Genomic DNA, 14192 nt, shown 5'->3' with positions numbered 1-14192 from the left:
AATTGGCGCCACGTAGCGAAAAGAAGAAACGACTGGCGCGCTGTTGTTAACTCGGCTATAATCGCGTAAGCGGTGTCTACGCCAATTAAGAAGAAGAATAAGTTAGCAGTAGCAGTATAATTTTAAGGAGAAGCAGTAATCTGCGAAATATGACGATCCCATTAACCTCGACCTTTCGAAATCACATTTAGATCCTGGTGGTATCGTTCACCTTGTTGATCACTAAAGTTTCCTGCTTTTTTCGAAATGTATCCATTTGATTGCGGCAATAGTCTAACTTCATACTATGTATACTTGCTCCTAGAGTTTGTAGGTTATTCAATAAAATTTTCACACAATTTTTAAAAAATCAATTTGATGCTTTTTGATTACCTAGGAAATATTCGACTATCAACACGAAACTTTTCCAAGATTCATTATCCCGAACAATCATAACTTTGATAAAATCTGTATTTTTATTAATTGGAGCATTTAAAGACTAACAAATATTTTACCATTAAACTTTTCCGTACTAGGCTTTGGAATTCTTCTACAAATTTAACAAAACCGAATCCTTTCACTCCCAACGCTTTTAGAATTACTTTACCTTCTTGATATTGATAACCTATTACATCCCTGAGTTTATTTTGAGAAAATATCTTTTGCGTAGATGTTTCACACTCCCTTTCACTTTCACTGGTGAAACGTATCTGGGACTTTGGCGACACCATAGTTTCTGAGGCATGAGAACCACTCTTAAAATGAAAGCGAAATTTTAATTGAGTAAAACAAAACGTGTTGCAGTCTACGTTTAATTTGTATTAAAACTTGTAAACCTAAGAAGCATGAGGATGGGAATCATGTGATGTTCGTAGTATACGCAATGTTCCGCGGAGTCCTCATCATGTCAGTAAAAATGAATATTTTTGATTAGAAGCCTATAATTTATTAAAATATAAGATATGCATTATCACCTTTGGGGGATCTACAAGAGTATGCTCCGGTCTTGAAACCTTCTGTAAGCCGCCGAATTTTTTGGTAGAATTTTCGAGCATTACACCTGTCCGCATATCAAGCTCTTCGTACTCACGCATTTTGGCCTCTTCTTTTTCTGTCTGTAAATGCGTCTCGCTTCCCTCTTCAACTCTCGGTATCTATCCCATCCCGCATGTGTTGGGGTCGATCGTAACGTTACGAGGTGGGCAGCCTGTTTTCTCTCCGCTGCGGCACGGCACTCCTCGTCGTACCAGCTGTTCTTTTGCACTTTCCGAAAACCAATGGTTTCATTTTCAGCTGTACATAAGAAGCTTGAAATACCGTTCCACAGTTCCCTTATACCGAGTTGTTGACGAGTGCTCTCAGAGAGCAGGAGTGCAAAATTTTCAAAAACATTGCTTTGATAATTAAATACGTTTTCAGGGTATTTAAAGCATAAAAATTTGTTAATACCATGTATACAGGGCAAGAAGAAAAGTTATTTTTTAAGTTTGTTAGATTGCATTCGCCTTGAAATCACCACAAACTGCTGAAAATTTATATTTTATTATAAAAGTAATTTTTTACATTACTTATTAATAAAGATTTTTAGAATTTCTTAAAATACAAATCTGTTCCGACAACGCTGTATTTCTGCCGCCTGCTAAAGAAAGTTTTGTTTATACATTTATATATTATACTAATACATACCATATTAATATATATTTCTTACTTATTGTGTTTTAAGTAAAGCAATTACTTTGTTACCATATACGTACACATACATATATACTCTTTAAATTGTCGGCGTTTCTTTATGCTTATGTACATGCCATTAAAATACGCATGTACATAAGTCACAATCACTATGCGAGTATACATGTACATGTATACATTGGTGAGTGTATTTAGTATAACACAATGTATTCCTTAACGACTTAAGCCAACAATGACATTTTGCACTCTATTATGGTGCCATAAAGCCTTTAAATAAGCTAAGCACATACATATTTACATACACTCACATTGAAGAAAAGTTGGTTGAACGTGCATCTCCGCCTATTCACACTTCTTCCGCACTTTGGGTATCAATGGAGACGAAGTTGAGTGACTATCTTTGCAGTTGTATGCGTATCTGTTCGTTTCTGTGCTTGTAGATGACTATGTCTGAATATTCGTTTTTCTTGACCGGTCTTGCCTTTGTTAGCTTGACATACTTTCGCCTCATTTTATTTCATTTTATTTTCGTAGACGTCCTCGTTAAAACGTAGAGTACGCGTGTCTTAAGTAAGTATGGTACATACAAACTTACACATGTATATGTACATACTATAGCTAAATGTTGCTCGCGCATTCGCACACATACAAAAGTATATGCAAATACAAGCAAACATTCCCGGTTGGTTAGTGAGTTGGTATCACTTGCATCAACTTCCAGAAGCCGAGGCAGCAAAACGTGCTTTTAGCAATTTCGTAATTCCATTATTTGTTTAATTGGGTCGATTGAAATTAATTTAATTAAAACCGAATTTTAGAAAAATGTGGAAAAACAAATGTAATTAATTTGCTAATATGTGGTTACAAATTTGTGTTCGGTCTGCCTGTGAGGCATAGGAAGAATATGGTAATCCAATTGGAGAGCATTTTATTAACTATTTAATCGTGCTCTAATTTTCCTTATATTATCTAACGGTTACAAACTGAAACTATTTGAGACAGATGTAGAGTTACATATAACAAAATTATTAAGTTGATGAGAAGAATTGATTTAATTTCAAAGATTTTCAAACTTCCGGGTGACTTTATACAGCATACAGCACACATCAGGCAATATGTAAGTTATCTCAATGAAAATGAAGGAGCATGTTTTACTCATTGGGGGAGGTAGCCATGTGTAGAATTTCATGTAAGTGAGGTTCTCTGAGCGCCATTCACTTGGGAGTGGCCAGAAACAATTACTTTACAGATGGCTTGAGCAGTTTGCGACTTCTGGTTTTAGACCAAGCATCCTACGGATAGCCAAAAAAACATCCGTTTAAAGGCGAGCTAAAGTGAGCAGACGAAACATTCCCTCTACTCCCCTACCCTACTAGCATACGAAGGAATTTCTCGGTCTTTAATTCTTGCAAAAAGCAATATTTTACCAACGCCTTTCCTTTTTTTAATTTATTTTTTTTTTACAATAACAAAAAATTGCTTCACTCAAAAAGATGCAACTCACAAACTACTCATCCGACACCTGTCAAATTTGTGCACGCGTCTTTTGAAGGTTAAGGCTAACTAAAAACAATATGGATTTAACTATCATACCGCCATCTATGGGGACTTTTCAATTAACCTAAGATGTGAAATTCAGTCACTATTTCTCGTAGCATATGAATTTCAAACTTCTGGTTGGTATAGTAGTGTGCCGAACATGATAAGAAGTCGGCAAATACTTAACTTACTTAACGCACTAATTATTGTTATTCCAGTCTCGTTGATTTAATGCCAAAGAAATCGTGCATAGTGTGAGGTATTTTTAAAATTTGGTGCAATTAGTTTTTTGGGTTTCCGGTTGGTTTTTTAACATATATATCATTTAATGTGTGAAATGTCATTAAGTGATAATGATATTTAAATATAGCACATATCATTCATATAAAATTATTTCTTACTTCTTCCTTTGCACGCCCTTTGATCGTATATTGTTCGGCTGAGCCCATACATAGTCCCACTTAACTTGTATATATTTACAAATAATGTTTAACAAAATGATACAAAATCTAATTCTCAAAACATACTGTTTTTTTCGTAATTTACTCAGTTATGTAAATAAATATGTCAGAAAAAAAATTGTAAGTAAATAATGTGTATTATAACCCTAAGTAAATACCTTAACAAATATAGTAGTAGGCAAATACAAGCTTAGAATCCATTGCGAGTAACGTAAATATTTGCATATTCAAAAAAAAGTGATTATTATATTCCAACTAAATATCAACAGATACAGATAAATATCATACAGTATACACGCAGTACTGTGATCGGAAAAGATGACGGAAACGACATTTAAAGCAGGATGTCTATAAAATTTGCTAAGCGCTCTGAACGAGAACCACGTCCAAAAAATCAAAGTTTGGTTCTTGAAATTTATTCTTTGACGGTAACGGACCCTGCTGATATTTTTATCTGTGCGACTTCTGCCTATTCATAAAACTCAAAAACCCAATACGAGGATGATTTTGGAATTTGGAAAAATCAATAAAGAATTTATATTTTATATAAAAAAGCACTTTACTTTTTGATCACAGTACTTTCCTTTACTAAACTATGTAGTATCTATATGTTTCTCAAAACATTCTAGTTTATTCATTTTCAAACAAAGTTAGCAAAAAATACTTCTTCGTAGATTATTTTGATCATCGTCTCACAACACTTATGGGTGGGAGTGTATACAGACACTTTTGCTTTGTAATTTTTTGTTATTATTTATACAATTCTCTAACGGCCATATTGATGATAACAGCTATTTATTGAAAGCGACAAAGTTTCTTGTATGAATGGCAATTCTTTTTGAATTCACGATCTCTTTCGGTTAACTTTTCCTTGCCAGTAGTGTTGAGATAATTGTAGCCACTAAATTTATTTAATGATTTTCGCTAAATACAAACAAAATCACTATAACTAAGGTAAGTCAATGAAGGTTTTCGAAGCGTATAGCTTTGCAGTGGCAGAATGGTGAGTCTGTGCCCAGTAACAGATGGTGTCAACATTGAAACACAGCGCTCGTTACAGAAATATATGTGCTACCTGTATGTGCATGTATTGAATGAGTGGCCAACATTGCCAACGTAGCGCTAAAAACAAACAACAACAAACTAAATATGTGATGTGAAAAGTAAACACATCAGTTTGCGTAAATACATGGTGAGTGATAGTGGTGAATATTAGACGACATGTAAACGTAGTGGCGCACAGTGTTTACCTTCCTGCTATTTGTTGAGAAAGCAAACATTAAGCACGGACTTTAATAAAAATAAATATGTATCCAATTTATTTTTACCATACTAAAGGTTGACACTAGTTGTCTTCCCGTCGATATATATCTGTTCGATATCTTTGAGCCTTATGCTTCCATCAAAAATGTTTAAAAAGGAACGTAAACCCAAGTTAAGGGGTTATATACACTTACAATTTTCAAAAAAATCGTTTTTTTTTCTTTTGTTATAGTTTCTTAATATATATATATTTAAGAGTACAAACCGAAAATTTCATATCATTCCCCTGAGTAGTATCGAAGTTACACGCAAATTTGAAAAGGCGTTTCAGAGTGCTTGAAAGTAATAGGCCAAGCTTTGAACACGTTTTTCTCAAATTGGTGTTTTCAAAATCGATGGCAAACATTCTTTGAAAAAGTCTAAAACCGTTTAGCCTCAAATTTTAACATGAGTTTCTTAAATATAGTTTTCAGTAATTAATCGAAGAATTTTTTTCTCACCGATAAATATTTTTTTATAAACAATTTAAGGCCGAAATGCCGAATTTGCTCAAAAATCAATTTTGTTCTTTTTGCCAAATCACCATTTTATGAAAATTTTGTTTTTTGTTTTTTGTTTTTGGAGAGGAGATCCAGGAGATCAGTTATAGTTCCTTTCCAGGGAAATATTAGTAATAATAATAAGCCTTAAAACATAGAATAGAAAAGAGACCATATTGTGTGTATAAATCTTGGATTGATAAATTTATAAGTTTTCTCAGATAAAATTCTGGCAAAATATCTTTTTTGTCATCTTCTAACGGTGTAAAATCCCTTAACGAGTTGATTTCGTATAAGAGGTACCTTTAATACAGCAGATGAAGTCCGTGCCGTGTTGTTTTTATATATCTAATCGCTTTATAAACAAAATGAGTTTAGCTGCCCTTAAACTGAGCAATGCTTTCGTTTTAAAAAGGATAATCCACTTTCAGATGTCACGTGTTTTCTCCCTCTTCCCGGCTTTACAATGCCATGTGTAGATATTTTCTTTTCCTATAAATTCCTTAATGAATTTCGCATATTTTTTTATTTTATGTTTTATTCCAGTTTAGAGATGTAATTTTTATGAGAAACTTTAATACCGTTCATTTCTTCAAGGGCCAAGTTTATCAAAATCTTACACTGTGTAAAATTCGCTTCTAAATGGGGTACTTTAAACTAACAATTCAATTTTAAATTATGCCTGCTAATGGAAACACTGTGTGTTGGCGGATTTTGTTGTTCAGCCGGGTGAAGGTAACAATGCACTCAAAATAAGTGTTAAGACCACTGATGGAGCCACCGAATTCGTATTTGGTTAAGCTTTTATTTCACCTAGCCATACGCACATATCCGCATGCTTTTAGCTTCGTCTGATTTGGTGTTTTGCATTTTAAGGTCACTATCACACGGCGCTAATCCATTGCAATAGGTGTACGAGTACACCGCAAAGGTTATTTATTAAAAGTTTTCGGTTCAGTAAGCTCGGTTCTCACCTAAATCAGTGATTAAAATTTTCTTCGATGAGATTTAAGTGCACGCCTGCACTGCATCAGTGCCGTAATATTTATTTGCATCTTTCGACAAAAGTAAACAAAATTGTACTAATTAGAATATATCAGCCACATTCCACGCTGCAACGGGAGTGCTCAATATTGATGAGCATCTCAAACTGCGCATCGCCATGTTTATGTATACATATATATACATATTGTGTGTATGTGCAAATACAATTGATTTGTTTTGAACGCGCAGGTTGCGTATACGCTCTGTTGGCCACACATTTGCCATTGTCGCCAGCGTATTTGTTTTGAAATTGCAATGTTGGAGGTTTTTATATGCGTCTAGTAGTTTGCGCTGAAATTGAATTAGCAGTTGTCAATATGCAAATTGAGTGGCGATAATTTCAGGTCGCAGTCAGATCGCAAATAATACCCGCATTGCAGATACAGAAACTCAATGTGGCTGCTCGTTTTCATGGCACGAATGGGTGCATGAGATGACTATTTTCACGCCACTTTGCGCAGCATTGTTCTGAGCTAATTTTGATATGCCTTCCTCATGCTGATGCAATCACGAATTCTATGCGCGGAGTGTGTTGTTGCTTCAATTATTAATCTTCCAAAAGGATTAAAGAATACCAGCAAAGTTAGACTTAAGCAGTTTTATGAATATATTACAAGCGGCATACTAATATTGAGATAAAATAATTAATCGCAATTATGCTTCCCAACGTCATGGTAAATGTAAAATTATATTGCATCGAACTCTAACCTTAGAGTTCTCAAAAATTTAACCACTTCTAGATGCAAAATAATATTTATTTATTTAACTTGATACTGGGTTCACATAATATGGACTTCACTATAGAAAGGAGTAAAATCTTCGGATAGCCTTGAATTTATAGGAGCGCTGAAGCCGGACTAGATAACATGTACAAGCAAAGGCCTCCAAAAGTTTCCATAGATTCATTCTTACAAAGTTATCCCATTGAATTCTATTTGTCTGGAAAAACTGGAGCAAACTGTAAACTCGAGATGTGTCCCACACGTATGGTAAATAATGGAAGAAGAACATCCCATTGTCCGACCATGAAGAAGTTCGAATCTCAATTAACCTTCTGGAGAAGAACAAAACGGAAGGGCAATGGATTGCTGACCGAGTTTTTCAAATGTGGGGGCGAAGAACTCATAAGGAGCTTGCATCAGCTTCTTTGTAGAATATGGTCGGTCGAAAGCATGACCGACAATTGTAATTTAAGCATGTTCGATCAATCTATTATACAAAAAGGGAGACCCCATAATCTGTACCAACTACCATGGAATAAGCCTCCTCAACATCGCATATATCGTTCTATCAAGCGTACTGAAACGAAGCTTTTTGCTGCCCTGCTTCTTACAAGTATAAATTGCTGAGGTATACTCGCCGCGTCCAGCGTTTGTTACAACAAATTTGTAAATACTGGGGCTTGTCTGCGAATCGTACTTTATTTTATTCTATAATCTAATTTTAATTTAAGTTACAAAATCGTCTCCCGCGTTGTAATGTCGTCGCCCGAGGAAAGTGCTGTCAGGGTAACGGTTCAGTGTGGCGCGTTAGGGCAGTACCGCTTTCCACTCTGCTGCGCTTCTGGGGTCTAGACGACTTTCTGCTCTGCATCACGACGATCACGCTCGGGTACTTCTGCCGGCGCCCACGTAGGCTCCGCTGACGATATCCTGCGGCGTGCGTTGACGCTCCCGTGCTACGACGATCACGCTCGACTATTTCTGCCGGCGCTCGTGTAGGTTTTCAATGACGGTGTCCTGGCGGTATTGACGCTCCTCCGCTACGGCGACTGCGCCCGGCTGTCTCTGCCGGCGCTCCTGTATGCTTTGAAGACGATGTCCTGGCGTATACGTTGACTCTCGCGTGCCACGACTGGCTACTTCTGCCGGCGCTCGTGTAGGCTTCAATGACTCTGTCCGCGTTGATACTCGCGTGCTACTCTGGTGATGTCCTGTTCAACCACCTTTGCCGCGTAAAGATACCGGATCACGGAAGACTGCGTCAGCGTCACTGCGTATGTTGTTGGCAGTGGCGTGGCTTTACCGCTGGGTATGCATGCTTGTTGTCGTGTGAAAGATTAAAGCCCATCGTCAACAAACTGATTCTACCCTATCAGTGTGGCTTCAGACCTGGAAAATCAACAACTGACGAGATATTCACCATACGCCAAATCTTGGAAAAGACCCGCGAAGGAAAATCGACACTCACCACCTCTTCGTCGATTTCAAAGCTGCTTTTGACAGCACGAAAAAGAGCTGCTTTTATACCACTACGAGTATGTCTGAATTTAGCATCCCCGCAAAACTTACGTATATGTAAATTGACGTTAAGCAATATCGTTATCGATCGATACAACGAGGGGTTTCAGACAAATCGACTCCCTATCATATTTCAGCGAATTAATAGACAGCGGCTAAGCTGGGCTAAAAGTCTTCTAGAACGTTGGATTTTACATATATGTTTATTTTTTGTAAAAAAATTGCTACTCAATAAAATTCACAAATATGGATCGAACCAAGCACGAAACAAATGCTTCATTTCACGTTCGAGACGTTCAATTTTAGCGGCGTTAAAAGAATTACAAACTTCTTTTTGAGAGAGTTTAGGAGAAACCACAGATACTATTTGCACCACAGATTGTAAGATCTCTTAAGCGTTGGGACTCAAACTGGCTTGGTATATTCTTTGTTATACCCTGAACAGGGTATATTTAATTTGCCACGCAGTTTGTAACACTCAATTAGAAGCATCGGAGACCCTATTAAGTATATATATAAATGATCAGTATGTTCAGCTGAGTCGATTTAAGATATCGTTTTGAAATTTTGCAAATATCATTTTCTCTTCAAGAAGCTGCTCATTTGTCGGAACTGCCGATATCGGACCACTATAACATATAACTGCCATACAAACTGAACAATCGGAATCAACTTCTGGTATGTAAAACTTTCACATTTGACAATGTATATTTACAAAATTTGGTACAGATTATTTTCTAAGACAACAATGCAATCTCCGAAGAAACCGACCGACAGACCGGTTAACTATAGCATAAAGCTGTCATACAAACCGAATGATCGGAATCAGGGACTTGTGATATCTTCACGAAATTTGACACGGATTACTGCTTAAGGTAATAATGTAATCTCCGAAATAATGGTTCAGATCGGATTACTATAGCATAAAGCTTCCATACAAACTGAACACATAGTTAATAAAAGAAATAAAACCTGTGAAGGGTATATTAGCTTCGATACAGCCAAAGTTAACATTTTTTTCTTGCTTTCTTGTGGACAAAAATTTGTGCAAGTCTGCTTCGTCGAAGAAGATATGAGATTTTATATAAAAGTGGATTTTTAATTCATAGTTAAGGGTGCAAGTAGACGATGGAAGCCGAGACGAGCGCAAAGCTATTTCAATCAGTGCCTACATATTTTAGGTATCGCCAAGTACGCGAGTCGTCGCTTCGCAAGAAGGCTTCAAAACTGTTTTCGCGCGTTACGTTCGGCTTCGGTCATCTTCCACTCTGCACTGACTGCGCGATTTTGTACGATAACGTACGCACGCAGTTTTGACGTTTATTTCTCGCATCCGGCAGCTTTGCGCTCGGCTCGGCTTTCAGCGTCCACTTTGCCGGTACAATTACTATTCCTTAAGCAGTAATTTAACCAATTAGTTTTCATCGAAGAAGTTTTCGAAGAACACCGTTTTGCAGGCGTTTACATTACCAACTCATCTAGCTATCGCTACATCCACATTTGGAGTTTGTAAGCTTTTTAACCTAGGAAAATAAATATAACATTACAGTAGCGCTTCCGATGTGCGAACTTTCGAACTAAGGAATGAGTACCCTATGGAGCGGAAAGAAAAAGCATAGCGCTCATGGTTACCGGCTGTTTGAAATAAAAAGCGCCAACCTCTATTCAAAGCGGGAGAATTGTTAACTGTACTGAGTCGCCGCCACAATGGCAGTTAGTCAACAAAAAACTTTACTTATTGCATAAATCTTTAACTGTATTCTTACCTTGTGTCCCGTTTCTTTTACACTGGCAAATAAATTCACACGCTTGCCGTAATAAATTCCTTTAAATCGGCGAACTTTGCAGCTCCAAAAGCTAACAAAGCCATTCAAAAATTTATAGCTACACCATAAATGCTCACATTTGTAAAACGAAACGTGCCAAATACACACACACACACACACACATATTTTTGGCACTTTCATCTCGCAACCTTGGCCATTGTGAGCACTTTTCAAAGTGTAAGTGTTCACAAGTGTGTGCGCTGGCTGGCGAACGTGTAAGACGAGCGAGTGTAAAATTCACAAAGAGTCTCACCAAAAATCCACTGAAAATGCACGGTTTGCAACTACCGATTTGCTTGGGTATATGTGATATTGTTTGCACTTTGCATGTGTATATATGTATATGTATATGGATTTGCATGAGACTCACCATTTGCATAGGCAGCGAAATCCACACCATCGTCGCCGGCAACGATACTGCTGACACCGCCGACGGTGGACTCAATGGCGCTGAGGTGGCGGCTCGTAGCGCGGCTCCCAGAATCAGCCTGTGTGGGTGAGTTTTCGTTGCTGCTACTGCTACCGTTATCGCCATGGCGCCTCAGCAGCTGGGCTGTGGGTACAAATGCGGATGGTAGGGAATCGGTGAGCGCCTTTGACAGCGCCAGGGCTGTCGGTGTTGTCGCCTCGATAGCTGTTGCAGCGCAGGCGACATGTTGGATTAATAAGGCAACCGCCACAAGATTAAACATCCATGTGCAGCTGCTGATGGTGTTGTTGCTCTTGCCACCGCTGGTGCACCGTCTGGTTTTGTTTGTATTGTATTTGCAGTTTTTGTCGCACATTGTACATTTCAATGCTGTACAGCAATGCTTCGAAAATGCGTTGGTGAGAATTAAAGAAAATAACGGTAAAACGCTGCGAACAATAACACAAGTATTTTTTCACTGGCAATTGTGGTTTATGCAGCAAATAGCTCCCACCGCGTTTTATTGCTTAACTTATTTCGTATTCACTATGAAAAAAAAAATTAAAGAAAATTATAAAAGAATTAACGAAAATGAAAAAATTGCGTTAAAATCAACATTACGAAGCTTTGAAGGATTTGAACGTGATTTCGCCGATGGCGAGTGTCACGGCGCTCACTTTTTCGTATCTGTAAATGCGCGAGAACGTAGAACTCACTTCACAAAACAACTTCCATTGTTCAATTTTCATCAGCAGATGTTTTAAATTAACGCATGTCAAAACTTTGGCGCCTGCATAGGGTATACCTACAGCTTGTGTCCTTTTTTTAGTATGTACCGCATTAATTGCTTACATAACCGAAATAAAATGTTCTCTACCTTGCACTGTTTGATTTTTGGAAGCAGGTATCTTGTCACTCAGATAACGCATCTAGGTTAAATTGAAATATTTCAATTTGAATTACATGTGTAAGAAGTTTACTTGCTTACTGCATATTTACTGATTTACGCGGTAAACATTGACTAATCCTGCGTTGTCAGCGTCCTGCTCATTTTGGTTTAAAACCTTGTAGGAAATGTTTCAGGTCTGAAAAACACTGGAAGACTAGATATAGTCGGCACCTTACTACCGACTCTATATTTTCCCTTGTTTTAATATATAAACTCTAAATTATCCTTCCTTAAAAATGGCCTTTAGTTTTAGTTATTAGAAATATTAGATTGCCTTGAAAATCAGAGTATCCTACTTTACGCGTTTATTCGAACAATCGGAAATTTGTTTACTTCTGGGCTGAAATATCATTATTATTGTATATAATTATTAGAGAAAAACATAGTCGGTAACATAAAAAATTAGCTATTGAAGCTATATTTAATAAATATTTACGGCTAATATATTTGGCAGTCGATATAATGTTTGCTTAAAGATACATTTGAGATTCGACAAATTGTCATCAATGAAAGTATTTGGTGGCAAACCGTCTTGCTAAATCATAACGCCATAAAATACACCATGGTGTTTCTCTTTAAACTTGTTATTGGCACTGTTGTCGTTTACACTGCTGTTTTGCCCTTTTCTAACAACACAACTTAAATTCAGTTGAGCATTGCTTATATTAAAGCTAATTTTTTCGCGCGCATTTTATCATGCCCTCTGCATCTGTTGGTATGCCGCGCAATTTCCATGTGTTGCACGCCCACGTTCCCCAGACAGTCGTTAGCGCAGAGCTTGCAAACGCGTTTCCATTTTATTGACCCGACAGACGAGGCGAGACGTAGGCAGAAATCTGGATAACACCGGCAAACAATTACATGCGACACTGTTTGTATTTTACTTGATTTTATCTCTTTTATCAGTGGAACAAGTTTTTTTTTTTTTTTTATAATGGATATGTTTGAAATTTCTCTCTTCTACTTTAATCTGCTACAAATTTAGCGAAATTTCATTATTCTTTGCTTTCACTTTCCTTGAATTTAAGAACTGTTTGCAGCACTCTTCGAGAGACTCGGGTACCTAACGCCACTGCTTATACCTTTTCAGCTCCTTTCGTTTCCGCTTTGTCTGCTTGTCTGTTTCATTTCCTTAGCTGTCTGCATTATAAAGCCCTGGAGCGACTTCGTCTTCACAGTGGCTTTGTAACCTCCCGCCCAACAGGTTAATGGCGGAAGTATTTAAATTCAATTTATTTACGCATTTAATCTCACATCAATACACACACATGCGTTTTACACCCGGTGCCCCGTCAAAGGTAAAGCAACAATTTGTACAGCCTTGTTTATACATACACAAACTTCTTCATACACAACACGCGTCATCCGACACAATAATTATGTACCCAGACACCGTTGTATATACATATGTAGCTGTGACTAATGTATATTGGCGCGTATAAATTCATAAATGCAATTTATAAATTGACCATTCGGTAAATGCCTAAGCCACTTTCCCGCAATACATATGATCTGCACGCCGGCACGTTTGAAATATAACTGACTGAATTTATGTCCTCGTGCAGTCTAATAAGGACGAATGCAATATCGCTTTCGTGGCACTTCGTTGGTCGTCATTATTCGCCTAGCTCTTCTGCTATGATAACATACCTGCCGCTGAGCTTGTTGTTTGTTGAAAAATGTCAACAGAGAGCAGAAATACCGCCAAAATTTCTGAATGAATTTCCAAAGCATGCGCAGTAGAAGTTCATTCCTGGTTTATGTGCCAACCTCCAATGATTTTCAACTCTACATATGGCTGTAGTCGCTATTTGTTGCTCTATCAACATGCATTTGTCGGGAAGATTTCCATTAACTCCTAAGCAATTCAATGTTCACGTGCTCGCTATATACAGAGAGCTCTAAGTTATTATATATTGTTTGTTGAAATATAATAACAAGACCACAGGTCGTGATAGAAATCACTGCTGCACCTTATGCGATACCCTAGCAGTTCTGGGGTCTTATGAAAGATTAAAACCAGTTTCAGTCAACTTTCGGGCAGGGTTGCAAATAAAATCTGAAAATTCTGATTAAAAATAATATTTTATTTAACCCCAAATGAAGGAATGAAATAAAAAAATTTAATTTTTAAATTAATCCCATAAATTTTAATAATTTTTTTTTTTTCTTTTTAATTTATAACAAAGTATATTTCATCAAAAAAGTTATAAAAATATTCGCAACCCTGGTTTATACTAAGCTAATCATT

General features: G+C 37.1%; 1 protein-coding gene across 2 annotated transcripts in view; it reads right to left on the bottom strand.

The window, feature by feature from the left end:
- Positions 1-13452, bottom strand: part of LOC108973047 — a 106279-nt gene extending 92827 nt beyond the window's left edge. The window contains exons 1-2 of one of the 2 annotated variants that reach the window (XM_018940058.1): positions 13024-13452; positions 10954-11538 (exon numbers count right to left, since the gene is read on the bottom strand). In XM_018940058.1, coding sequence (XP_018795603.1) covers positions 10954-11368 — 415 coding nt within the window. In that variant the 5' untranslated portion in view covers positions 11369-11538; positions 13024-13452. The remainder of the gene's footprint in view (positions 1-10953; positions 11539-13023) is intronic. The other variant, XM_018940059.1, reaches the window with a different exon arrangement.
- Between the last annotated feature and the right edge of the window lie 740 nt (positions 13453-14192).

Source organism: Bactrocera latifrons, unplaced genomic scaffold (genome assembly GCF_001853355.1).
Source record: "Bactrocera latifrons isolate USDA-ARS-PBARC rearing strain unplaced genomic scaffold, ASM185335v1 scaffold_45, whole genome shotgun sequence".
NCBI classification, from domain to species: Eukaryota; Metazoa; Arthropoda; class Insecta; order Diptera; family Tephritidae; genus Bactrocera; species Bactrocera latifrons.
The sequence above is the reverse complement of the archived record's forward strand: the minus strand, read 5'-3'. Positions and strand labels throughout refer to the sequence as shown.